Source organism: Gymnoscopelus braueri (genome assembly GCF_963280865.1).
Source record: "Gymnoscopelus braueri genome assembly, chromosome: 13".
Taxonomy (NCBI): domain Eukaryota; kingdom Metazoa; phylum Chordata; class Actinopteri; order Myctophiformes; family Myctophidae; genus Gymnoscopelus; species Gymnoscopelus braueri.
In genome coordinates, this window is record NC_137615.1 from 6,230,097 (window position 1) to 6,244,393 (window position 14,297).

Consider the following 14,297-nt stretch of genomic DNA (forward strand, 5'->3'; position numbering starts at 1 on the left):
TTTGTCTTTGCATGCATCTCTTTATTCATGACGATGTTTACAACATCTTGGATTATGTATTCATTTAAAAGCCCTGACAGGTCACCACTGTAATAATATGTGATACAATACAGATATCTACTGTATGAGTTTAGGATTAAACAGAGTCCCAAAGAGAGAAAAACCCCCAAATTAAAACCATGAAAAAGAGTAAATATTGCATCATGCCTTTTATACCACGGCTGTGCTTTTCTAAAATATATGCATGCGAACCTAAACATGTTTAAGGAACACGTCTGATCTTCATCGCTACAGCCTTCAGGGAGTAATTATGACCCTTCCAGTGCTCCCAGACTACACCTTTTGCAAAATGAGCCGTCTGTCCCCAAAGGTAAGCACCATTGGGATTAGCATCGTGACACAACTTGTACCAAAATGCACCGAGATGATGACTTGCACAGTTGTCCTGATATTCTCCCGTGTCCTGATCTTTGTCAAAGGTTGTGAATTTCATTCCATTGTGATAGGTCAGTGAGTCTCCTGCTCCTCCATCCTTGAAGCCAGCAACCTGCAGCTTGTAGCCATCAGCCTCAGAACCCACAGAGAAAGAGGAGTAAGAGGCAAACGCTGTGTTTCCCTCAAAGTCTTCCATGTCCACCCTCAGCTGATACTTTTTGTCCTTGGTAAGGAGATGCATGTTCTCCAGTCCCAGCCAGTACTCGCCTGATGCGTCTCCAAACCCAGCTCGGTACTGAGCCCAGGGTCTGTAGAAGTTCACAGTGCCGTCCACTCTTCTCTGGATGACCGTCCACTTCCCTCCATCTGTGCCCATGTCACAGTAGACCTTGGCAGGTGGAGTAGTGGGGTAGATGGTGTACACACCACTCGCTGTGGAGACTTTTTTGTAGATTTCGTCACAGTCCAGAACCAGTTTGTGATAACCATGATCACCATTGTTGTAGTCTTCCTCACAGTCCTGGTTGATTCCACAACGAGGAGCAGAGTGGACTGTTACAGCCAGAAACAGAACTGCAGCAACAAGTATCATCTTGAAGTCTTTGAGTTGTAGCTTGTTGTTCAGATGAAAGGACGTCTGAGTGTGTTGAGTGTATGTTCAGCTCCAGTAGAAGGTTCAATGCAGTCTGTGTGTGGGACCCTTCTCTTATAGTTAAGAATGGTGACGTTTTGACACCAAAGAGATCGTATGATAGATAAAGGTACTCTGTCACCAGACCAGTCTGAGCTGCCTATACATTTTAGTTACATAGTACACACACACACACACACACACACACACACACACACACACACACACACACACACACACACACACACACACACACACACACACACACACACACACACACACACACACACACACACACACCAACCAACCACATTATTCAAAGCATGCACTGCTCAAGGTGCGGCCATAGTTGAATGATTAGAGAGCCCGCCTTGGAACCCAGAGGTCACAGGTTCAATTCCAGGCCCTGCAGCAATGTGTCAAACGGTGCGTTTTAACAGCGGGCGATCAGGATAGTATTTTCCGGAAGTGCTTTATATGTCTATGAGAGCCGGCAACTACTGGCGACAGGGCGAAGTGGGCGGGGGCAGCGATGAAAAATGGATTTTCTTTATCTTTTGGACGATGTTGCCCGGGGATCGCCCGAGAGTCGCCCGCTGTTAAAACGTACTGTAAGTGTCCCTGAGTAAGATACTTGACCCCCAACTGCTCCCCGAGACACTGCCCCCTAGTGCCCACTGCTCCTGTCACTAAGGATGGGTTAAATGCAGATATTGGTGTTTTCAAAAATATCCAGTGACAAATACCACAAAGGTGTGTAGACTACATTATTATTACTATTATTATTATTATTATTGTTCTGAATAAACATAAAAATGCATGACCGTCTGTCTAGGATTCTGTTTAAACAGTCTGTCAGTAATAAAGCTATGCACGATTATGCATTATGTGAATTCATATTTTGAATAAGAGCTTGGTGAAAAGAAAAACATCCTTCAACTCGTTAAAACCGGATAAGCATCTGTGTCATTTTAACACTTTGGCTATTACAAAATAGCAGATATACAAGCTCACAGCGCGTCACTTCGTGCCACGCTGTGAGCTTGTATATCTGCTATTATTGAACATTTTTGTTTGAAATTTTGATATATTTTTTTTAACACAAATCTTCTCTTCTGGTGGTCCCTGGCACAAAACATTTTCAGATGGGGGGTCCACGTCCAAATACATATAATTATGGGGGTCCTTGGCACGAACATGTTTGAGATTGGCACGAACATGTTTGAGAACTATAGGGTTAATAGTTCCTGGCAACACAACATGTTTACTATATTTAATGAACGTCCTTACTGGAAACTAGCTGCTGTGTTTGGAATGTGAACTGACAGAGGATTCCTGTAGACTGACAGTAAACAGGATAGACAGCTCATCATGTTGTAAATCGACTATTTTTCGGCAAAAATACAAGTACAGACCCCTTCGGAACTCCGGTCAACCAAGTATATACAGTAGGGTTTAAATGGTTATAAAGAAAACATCACATGGATGCACCTGGGACGTATCATTCATCAGTGTTGTAGCCTGGGGTCATCGGGTGTTTCGGGTCTCGCAACAACATCGCCCAGGTGACCCAGCCGGGGTTGATCAAGCCCCGACTTACGTCCCAGTAGCTACCCACGGTCAGTCCTCTTAGGCAGAGACAGGGCCACTCAAAGAACGTATAGATATTTACTTTGACATTTTTCAAATCAAAACACAGTGCCAGAACCGGCTTTGTTTTAACCCAAAAAAAATCATGCTTGTGGATCTGGTACTTTTGATGCTTTTGTGTGATGATCAGAGTGAGTAGAGTTGCGTCACGCTTTGATCTCACCGCAAAGCAGGATGTTGCCTCCTGTAGTTCCAAACATAGGAATTTCCTCATTGAGATAGAAACAGAACTTCCGCATTCCATTCTTACGATGGGAGTCAACGCTAGTGTCGTCACTCTCATAGTTATATCACGCTGAGTATGATCAAGTATAGGTCGTTAATATACACAAAAACACAAAAAGTTAGAATATGGAGTTCAGAGTTTTCTGCCCGACAACCAGTGGTGGGAAAAGTACTCAAATGTTTTATTTAAGTAAAAGTAATGCAATGTAGAAGTATTCTGTTACAAGTAAAAGTCCGGATTTCAAAATGGACTTGAGTAAAAGTACAAAGTATTGGTATCAAAATGTACTTAAAGCACCAAAAGTAAAAGTACAATTTTTTAAAAATAAATAGCCGATCTACAAGCTCACCACGCGTCGCATCCCTAGGTATAAAATAGGGCTAAAGTGGTTAATGTTTTATAATGTAATAATTTATAGCTGCAGAGTAAGTAGTAACTAAAGTTTTCAAAAATTTGTAGTGGAATAAAAGCACAATATGTGCCTCTGAGATGTAATGGAGTAGAAGTAAAAGTATAGACAATTGGAAATACTCCAGTAAAGCCAAAGTACCTCAAAATCCACGATTATGCATTATGTGAATTCATATTTTGAATAAGAGCTTGGTGAAAAGAAAAACATCCTTCAACTCGTTAAAACCGGATAAGCATCTGTGTGTCATTTTAACGATTTTATCGTTGGCTATTACAAAATAGCAGATATACAAGCTCACAGCGCGTCACTTCGTGCCACGCTGTGAGCTTGTATATCTGCTATTATTGAACATTTTTGTTTGAAATTTTGATCTTTTTTTTAACACAAATCTTCTCTTCTGGTGGTCCCTGGCACAAAACATTTTCAGATGGGGGGTCCGCGTCCAAATGCATATATTTTTGGGGGTCCTTGGCACGAACAGGTTTGAGAACTATACTGATTCAGAAGGCATTTGTAGAATCAACCTCAGGTCTTAAAGGGTTAATAGTTCCCAGCCCCAACACACCTCCTACTTGCCCACGATGTCAATCAAAGAATGGGGACCTCATGTTTTGGAAGTGTACACATCTGAATAGCTTTTGGAATAATATTTATAAATATATGTCTGAGATACTACAAAAAGAGGTTCCCCCTGACCCCCGAATATCCATATTGGGAGATGTAGAGATGCTCAAGGAATTTACCAAGGATGAGAGGACATCGATACAATTCATAATGACAGCAGCAAAAAAAATTATACTGACCAATTGGAAAGCTAACCAACCGCCCACACTCAAACAATGGTGGAGAGAACTTCTGTCATACTCCACCTCAGAAAAAAATCATGTATAATGTGAAAGGGAAACCAATGAAATTTGATAGGATATGGGGAAACATTATCAATAATGTAAGAAATATTTAAGGGAAGCTATCCCAATAGGAACAAGACCATGAGACCTGGTTCTGCCAGACCCAGAATAGATTCCTAGTACGTAGCACACCACTTTATAGGTGAAAAGCATACGTCACGCTAAGCTGGGCCAATCAAAAAGAGGGACCGGGAGGAAAAACGTTGAACCGGGAGGAAAAACGTTGAACCGGGAGGAAAAGAGGGACCGACAAAGCCTCATGTAGGCCGACCCCCTGCGTCTGGCAAAAACCCACAAAGGAATAATAGTTACAAAAATCACACCCAGTGTGAAGTGAGTGGTGTTATTTAGCAACAACAGTGGTCATCACAGTGAAGGAAGCTCACTTATTATTATTTTTATTTTTTTTGAAGTGCGTGGTGCTATTTATAGGTTATTATTTTCATCATGCGTATCGCTAGCCAATCACAGTACTGAGCAAAGGGTGTGAATAGAGGCTAGACCGCTCAAAAATAGTAATAAAAAAAATAAAAAATAAAAATGGTATCGATCTCCTCACAACAGCTAGGCCCAAGGGCTATAAACAGTATGAAAAATTGAATAACCATGTATAAACAATTATGTATGAATTGGTATAAATGCTGACCATGCAAAATACTTGAATATACATGTGTTACTATTATTTTTGTTGTTCACCATTTTTTTCACCTCAAACTGTGATGTATTTATCAATGCCAGTTTACGTCTCTTTTCCACCAGCTATAACACCAGTTTATTTTATTTTATTTTATTTTATTTGATGGAGGTACAGGACAACAGCTGTAGCAAAACAGCATGTGCAGTAGATGGTCAATGTTTCGGCGAAGATACAAACTACAGACCCCTGGGGGACTCCGGTCAAAAGTATAGAGGGTTAAATTGTTAAGAACATATAGATATTTCCTTCTAAAATTGGAAAATCAAAGCACAGTGCCAGAACCGGCTATGTCTGTTGTGACACGCACGCACACACACACACACACACACACACACACACACACACACACACACACACACACACACACACACACACACACACACACACACACACACACACACACACACACACACACACACACACACACACACACACACACACACACACACACACACACACACACACACACACACACACACACACACACACACACACACACACACACACACACACACACCAACCAACCAACCAACCAACCAACCAACCACATCATTCAAAGCATGCACGGCACAAGGTGCGGCCATAGTTGAATGATTATAGAGCCCGCCTTGGAACCCAGAGGTCTCAGGTTCAATTCCAGGCCCTGCAGCAATGTGTCAAAGTGTCCCTGAGCAAGATACCTGACCCCCAACTGCTCCCCGAGACACTGCCCCCTAGTGCCCACTGCTCCTGTCACTAAAGATGGGTTAAATGCAGATATACTGTTTTCCAATATATCCAGTGACAAATACCACAAAGGTGTGTGGACGAGATTATTATTATTATTATTATTATTATTATTATTATTATTATTAAATATGTTCTGAATAAACATAAAACTGCATGACCGTCTGTCTAGGATTCTGTTTAAAACGTTTCTCAGTAATAAAGCTATCCACGATTATTCATTTCATTATGTCCATTATGAGCTTGGTGAAAGAAAAACATCCTTTAACTTGTTAAAACCGGCAAAGCATCTGCATCATTTTATAGATTTTAGCGCTGGCTATTCAAAAATAGCAGATATACAAGCTCACAGTGCATCACTTCGTGCCGCGCTGTGAGCTTGTAGATCTGCCATATTTTAACTATGTTTGAAAAATCTTGAAAGTGTTCGAAATATTTTGAATAATTTAGACTTTTTTTAACACAAATCCCTGGCACAAAACATTTTCAGATGGCGGGTCTGCGTCCAATTACATATAGTTTTTGGGGTCCTTGGCACGAACAGGTTTGAGAACTATACTGATTCAGAAGGCATTTGTAGAATCAACCTCAGGTGTTAATGGGTTAAGTTCCTGGCAACACAACATGTTTACTATATTTAATGAACTATTATTTTGACATGTTATAAGAACTTAAAGTAATACTAGGTAACGTTTTCAACAAAACTAAAGTTAAATTGTATATCTTTTGCGAGTGGCAAAAGTTTCACAACACCCACTCCGTGAATTTCACCCCCGGAAGCCTTTTATTTATATATTTTCTATTGAACGTGTACGGGGGGACTTTCCCGGGAAAATGACGTTCCTGGCCAACGTCATGACGTCGTGGCCGACGTCCTCAGGAACTACCGCAACGGTTTCCTGTTTGGCCAGGAACTACCGCGCTATTAACAAAAAGGAACCTCACGCTGATTTTAAGATAATGTAGGATTGGAAGATCGAAAAAGAACGGAAAAAGAAAGCACAGCTCATGGTAACTAATGCTCCACTGGCTAAGAGAAACGATCCATAGATAGTATAAAACAATTAAAAGATCGCTTTTTGAAACGCTTCCGGCTTCCGGTGAAAACGAATGGAATTCTGGGTAATCGAGGACTAGGGAAATTGTATGCAGTGACGGTAGTGACCAGCAGAGGTTGCTAAAAATCGTTATTTGTGATTCTGCATTGTACAACTTTAACTGTAAATCGGTGTTGTTATGGTGCTTGTGTGCACATGAATGTTGCATGTCTAATTGTCTATCCAAAACTAGATATTCAACTTGATGGAATGATGGATATTCACAGATGGAACAAGATGCAACTTTTGACAAATGTATTTGTTTCCTGGTCACGCAACCTCCTCCACATCCTACTGTCTACACAGATCTAGTTCTCTCTCTTGACAGACTGGCTCTTCAACATGATGTTCAGTTGATAGATAGAGACAGAGGGGAAATACATTTTGTATTTTGCAAAGAGTTTCCTTGTCATTCAACCTCCACCATCAGTTTGATACTCTTCCTCATACCTTCACCATTTTTTATTATCAGAGCCAGTTTACGTCTCTTTTCCACCAGCTATACAGTATAACACCAGTTTGTTTTATTTAATTTAATTTGATTTGATGGAGGTACAGGACAACAGCTGTAGAAAAACAGCATGTGGAAAACATCGTCAATGTTTCGGCGATGATACAAACTACCCTGAGGGACTCCGGTCAACCAAGTATATAGAGGGTTTAAATGGTTAAGAACGTATCGATATTTACTTTGAAAATTGGAAAATCAAAGCACAGTGCCAGAACCGGCTACGACTGTTGTGGCCACCATGCAACACACACACACACACACCCACCCCCGCCCGCCCGCCCGCCCGCCCGCCCGCCCGCCCGCCCGCCCGCCCGCCCGCACGCACGCACGCACGCACGCACAGACACACACACACACACACACACACACACACACACACACACACACACACACACACACACACACACACACACACACACACACACACACACACACACACACACACACACACACACACACACACACACACACACACACACACACACACACACACACACACACACCCACCCCCGCCCGCCCGCCCGCACGCACGCACGCACGCACGCACGCACGCACGCACGCACGCACGCACAGACACACACACACACACACACACACACACACACACACACACACACACACACACACACACACACACACACACACACACACACACACACACACACACACACACACACACACACACACACACACACACACACACACACACACACACACACACACACACACACACACACACACACACACACAACCAACCACATTATTCAAAGCATGCACTGCTCAAGGTGCGGCCATAGTTGAATGATTAGAGAGCCCGCCTTGGAACCCAGAGGTCACAGGTTCAATTCCAAGCCCTGCAGCAATGTGTCAAAGTGTCCCTGAGCAAGATACCTGACCCCCAACTCAAGAACGTATAGATATTTACTTCTAAAATTGGAAAATCAAAGCACAGTGCCAGAACCGGCTATGTCTGTTGTGGCCACCTTGCAACACACACACACACACACACACACACACACACACACACACACACACACACACACACACACACACACACACACACACACACACACACACACACACACACAAAACATGCACAGCACAAGGTGCGGCCATAGTTGAATGATTAGAGATTACCTCAATGTTTAAACACATACCACACAAACTGGCACATGACACTTTGAATATCAAGACTGCATACACAACCATATGCACATATACATACTCATATATTAATGCACACAGAGTGCGCACATGCACATACTATGTGCATCCATATTCATATTATCTATATATTACCAGTAGATGCTATTTTTCTTTACCTTCTAGTTACTATTGTTACTTGTCCTTTTGTCTTGTATTTTTTGCTATTGCTGCTACAATGTTACTCTCCTGTACTCGTATATAAGACGTCATACAAATCTTGAATCCAATAAGCTGATAAAGACAAACAATACAGTCGTTTGGCAGTTGTTCAGATCTTTTGAATTGCATCAAAATAGAGCTTTATAAGCTGAAACCATAAGAGTGGGCTATACGTAAAGCCAACTATAAGTTGGTCAAATAAACATTTGATTAGAGTAAATGGCAGCTCATATTGTACCTCAGTGGTTCCCAAACTGGGGGTGTCGGGACCCCCAGGGGGTCCCCCAAATTATGTTGGGGGGTCCTGCAGATGATCATCATAGTTTTCATTCAACATACAGTGTAAGTGTATACAGGGTATCTATCTGCACATTTCTAAAGTTACAATGTAATGACTGTTAAGACCTGTTTGATACCAAATTGGCCAAATTGTCAAATATTACGTGAGAAAGAGGCAAACGTTGTGAAAATAGCCAAAATACAAACTCACAGCGGAGGTTGTAGTTCGGCTATTTCGATCGATCTGCTATTTTCAGCAAAAGCCATTAAGACCTGGAACGCATCTGTGTCGCTTTTTGATTTGAGCTAAAAAGCATTATTTTACACTTTGGCTATTCAAAAATAGCAGATCTACAAGCTCATAGCTCGGCATCGAGTGCCACGCTACGAGCTTGCAGATCTGCTATTTTTGAAAAATCGTGAAAATGTGTGCAAATCTTTGAATATATATTGTTTTAAAAAGCGAACATTTTTAACTCGAATCTTTGATTTCTGGGGGTCCCTGGAACAAAATATTTTGAGATGGGGGTCGACGGCCAAATACATATCATTTTGGGGGTCCTCCACATGAAAAAGTTTGAGCACCACTGATATAGAAACATTTTTTTTTTCAGAATACTGTTGGGATTTAGACGACATTTGTAGAATCGGCTTCAGGTCTTAATGGGTTTAAATGGTTACGCAGTCTCAATGATAAAGCTATTGCATTATTACAATCTAGGGGAATCCTAGATTTTAATAAGAGCTGGGTAAAAAACAAAAAAAACATCCTTCAAGTTCCCGGCAACACACCGTGTTGTTTATTATATTTAATTAACTTCCTTACTGGAAACTATAGCTGCTCCTGTTCAAAAAGGTTGTTGCGCGGCGTGTCAGGCCGTCCCATGAGCAATGCAACCCTGTACGTAGTTCTACGCCACGACATCTCAGGCAAATAATTGTACCTTTTTTTTTACGCCACTACAATTATTTTAAAACTTGAGTTACAAGTTACTTTGTGGATTTAGATTTGTATTAACAAAACACACACACACACACACACACACACACGCACACGCACACGCACACGCACACGCGCACGCACGCACGCACGCACGCACGCACGCACGCACGCACGCACACACACACACATTCTTTTGTACTTACTTTTTGTTTTTTATTGCACACCTTAATCATTTAGTAAACAGATCTTCACAGTAACAATGCAACAGCAGAGAGAGAAAAAAAAAGAGCAAAAAACAGAAGCAAGTCACTGCTCAGCGCAGCCTCCTAAGTGTTTCCAACAACTTATAGATTATTTACATTGAGAAGAGCAAAAACATATTCAAAGTACAGTGCCAGAACAGAACAGGCTATCCCTGTTGATAGAAGGGGGGGGGGGGTTACTCCTCCATCATACTGAAGCACTTCTTACACTTGGAATATCCATCCACGGCCCCCCAAAATAATCATAATATGATTATTTGAACTGGGGACCCCCCACCCTGAAAAGCACTTAGAATTGTAGGGCCATTACATTTTGTTTGACTCGGTTCCACAGATAAATATTGTGAAAATAGCCGATCTACTAGTGCACGTCGTGAGCTTGTAGATTGGCTAATTTCCACGATCCTGTGTTGTTGTCGCTCAAACCTGCTTTGTTTTGTCACTAGTCAAGATGTCAAAGTGTTGACAGAGAGAGAGAGCGAGAGAGAGAGAGAGAGAGAGAGGGAGAGAGAGAGAGAGAGAGAGAGAGTGTTGTTCTCATCCTGTTAAACTAGACATTCCAGTAACTTCTTGCTGCCCTCATATCGTTGCTGTTGCCGGGCAGAAACCTTGTATCTTCATTATTATTATTATTATAATTTTTTTACTTTTGGAAATTAGTTTAGTTAATTAATAGTTCTACAGTGTTACACAAAAGTAGCAAAACAATAACGAAAGTGGTTACGTTGTGTCTGTGGGTTTTATAAATATTGAACCAATGAAAAGTATTAACAAGAGGTTAATTGTGACAACATGATAAGTACATTGGATCCATTGGAACACTTTTGTCCTTTTACAGAAAAGTTAAGGTTTTTGGACATACGTGGTTTCCACCCGACAGCGACGATTATGTTAAACAGATACAGCTAACTGAAAAGGGGACAAGCGATCAAACTTCAATATCGTCGCCTTGCTAAACTAATGGCTCATGTCATGTTTTTTAAACGTTTTTCAGGAAAAATAAAAAACTGATCCAAAACAAAACTATATGATATTTTTTAATCATTTCACCCAAAATGTTTATAACAAATGATGACTATTTAAATAGAAATAACACTGTCTGTCAGTTATGTAACATAAGAGATTTAAATAGGATTAAATCTGACTTAGGCCAGATGATTTACTGATTTAGGCCATTTTTTTTGCATTTTTTTTGGCCTTAATCACAAAACCATGTGACTTAGGCCAAAGAAAAGGCCTATTTTGGCCTAAGTCACACTAGGGAGTTAGGCCATTATACTAAAAGGGGAGGGAACAGCATGATCCTTTTCAATTATGAGATAGGCGATTTTTACCAGAGGTGGCCAGTGTCATGAGGAGCTGACTTAGGCAAAAATATAATTTTCCTCAAAAAAATGACTTAGGCCACTAGTTTAGCAAGGTGACGATGTCAAATAGCCTAACATGTTATTTTCAATGTTTTTGTTCAGTCATTTCATTCAGACAGTTAAAAACGTAAAGCCTCATATTATTCTATGTCACTGTATCCCCCCCCCCCCTAGAATGTGACCGTGTGCTTTTCCTCCTGTCTTTGGAAACATCTCATAGCGTCTAAGAAAAAAAAGAAAAAAAGTTAAGTTACCGGAACTCAAGAGCCTAAAATTGTTCAAAACCAGTAAACTTGAACAGAAAGTGAATACAAAAAAACACTCTGGTGGTCCCTAAGAGCTCTGTACAGTTTCTGCTATAAGGTAGGGATGGGATGATATGAAAAGTACCAGTGGCAAAGATAATTGCGATTAACGATATTATCGCGATCATCAAAAGTTTAAAATGCCACTCTTGTTTAACCCCAGCATATCCTGGGGAGGAACGTTCGCAAAAAAAATGCCGATCTACAAGCTCTTGTAGATCGGCTATTTTTGGGGGAATTGATTTGTGTAGAGTGAAATAAGAGCGTACCAAACAACTGCGCTCTTTACAGGTCAGTTTTATCAAGTATAGACGGTTTAAGTGGTAGTGAATTTGCAGCTCAACAAAAGCTAATTCATCCTAGTGTATGACGGAGGACAATTTCACTATGAATTCAAATCCAAAATACGATTATTTTGAGCGTTTTTTTTTTTAATCACGATAAACAATAATAACGATTATCGTCCCATCCCTAAGAAACACAAATTACATCTGTTTCTAACTCAGTGGTTCCTGAACTTTTTTTTTTTCGAGGACCGCCCCATAACTATGAGCGTATCCGTTTGTATCTAGACATAACACCTACCTGACCTCTTCACACTTCTCTTCACTTCTCCAAGTCTTTTTTTCCCCCTCCCAACCATTGTCGTGCCTGATTTGCCAGGTGTGAAATGAGGCCAATTCGCACCAGGCACCATTTCACACCTGGCAAATATGCTCCCCTTTCTCCGTGACAATGCATGGACCGTCCACTGATGTTCCACCGAAGTGCCAATGGCAGGCAGGCTCTTTGAAACGATGGAATGTCACATCTTGTATACGCTCAGAGTTACAGACCCGTAAGGGTCCATTTATAGAATCCCCTCAAGGAAATCCTGAGGGTCCCTGGACCCCCACTTTGAGAACCACGGTTCATCCGAAGCCTCTTTTTCCTTCCCCGCACAGTTTGTCGTTTGCCTCACGGCCACCGAACGATTTGCTTCTATACAAACACACCACATCCAAAGCGGCTTCCGTAGAGGCATTTATGGTAAGTTCTCGGAATTCACTGAATTCAACAATGACCATGGGGAGCCAAAGGGGGGGCTTTCCACCCCCCCCCCCCCCCCCCCCCCCGCTCAATCGTATTGGTCAGACAGCCACGACCGCAGTCCATAATTCTCCACAGTCCCGTCTGTGATGAGCTGTGCGTTCACACTAACAGCTACAAAACGTACACAACTACTAAGCGACGCAGCACGTCTGTCGCCGAGTCGCAGTTTTAAGTGCTGCGCCGACACGCTCGTAATCGACGTCATCGAGCGTGCATCCGACGAGCAACAAAGATGAAAATGAAACAATAAAAGGCTTGGGTTTAAAAAGAAACAGGGATCTTGTCCCCCCCCCCCCCCCCCCCCCCATTACAAGCAGGAATTGTGCGGAGAGAGAAAGGTGAGTGGAAACGTTAAAACAACACTTGCTCGTTTTGTAGCTTATTTTTTTTGTAGCTGCTAATGTGAAAGTTGAAAAGCCAAGCACGACTTTCATTTCGTAAGCTTTTGTAGCGGGGCGGTCGTCACAAAGCTACAAAGTGTCGGGGCGTTACAGTTCCGTGTCTTGGTGTGTCACCGGCTTCCATTGGCCAATGAACGAGTTAAGACTGTCTGTCACTTTAGGTATAGGAGGAGCTGCCGGTGTTGAAGGCTATAGCGGGGCGTCAAGGTCCAAAGATGTGACCGCCGTGAGGTTTTTTGTCACATGGTCGCGCGTCGCCCCGGCCCTCACTACCTCCTGTGGCCCGGGTCGGTGTGGGTGGCCGTGATGTCCCCCGCCGTCAGGTCGTCGTCCAGCACGTTGGAGTAGCCCTCTTTCTCCACGCAGCCCGCCAGCACCTGCGGCAATAGAGGTGGAAAGTACATTTTAGTTGCGTCACACGAGAGCATCTAAAGTAGCAGATCCAGCAACAGTCTAAGCCTGCCGGTCCATGGCTTAAATATCGTCTCGGTCGGGTGGAAAACCTCATTATGTCCAAAACCGTTACGTTTCAGCAGTGGTGGAAAAATTACACAGTTTCTTTACTTAACCCATTTTGGGCGGGAACCCCTATTTGTAACTATACCTTTCAGGACGGGAACCCATTTTGGGGTTCCTGTTGCTATGTACAGTATATAGCAAGATACATTTGTTGTAATCTTTGAATAAATATGTGAAGTTTTTCAGAAAACTTAGGTCAGGATTTAGAAGCCGCTTTTAGAATCGGCCTCAGGTCTAAATGGGTTAAGTAAAAGTACCCATACTGCAATATAGAAATACTCTGTAACAAGTAAAAGTCTAGAATTCAAAATTTAGTTGAGTAAAAGTACACAAGTATTGATGTCAAAATGTACTTAAAGTACCAAAAGTAAAAGTACTAAAATGTTTGAAAATAGCAGATCTACAAGCTCACAACGCGTCGCTATGCGACGCGTTGTGAGCTTGTAGATCGGCTATTTTCAAATAGCCTA

At 42.0% G+C, this 14,297-nt stretch overlaps 2 protein-coding genes across 2 annotated transcripts in view; both read right to left on the bottom strand.

The window, feature by feature from the left end:
* Window positions 1–7,241, bottom strand: LOC308099368 (microfibril-associated glycoprotein 4-like; the record flags this gene model as incomplete). The annotated part of the gene is made up of 2 exons (XM_080448112.1): window positions 1–955; window positions 7,233–7,241. The coding sequence occupies 2 exons, from the start codon at window positions 7,239–7,241 to the stop codon at window positions 263–265; spliced, it is 702 nt and encodes a 233-aa protein (XP_080304238.1). The 3' UTR covers window positions 1–262.
* Window positions 7,242–10,104: 2,863 nt separating this feature from the next.
* The window catches only part of fam20ca (FAM20C golgi associated secretory pathway kinase a), an 83,324-nt gene continuing 79,131 nt past the window's right edge, over window positions 10,105–14,297 (bottom strand). Inside the window, exon 9 of the mRNA XM_080445934.1 lies at window positions 10,105–13,685. Within this exon, the coding sequence (XP_080302060.1) occupies window positions 13,578–13,685 (108 nt within the window). The 3' untranslated portion in view covers window positions 10,105–13,577. The remainder of the gene's footprint in view (window positions 13,686–14,297) is intronic.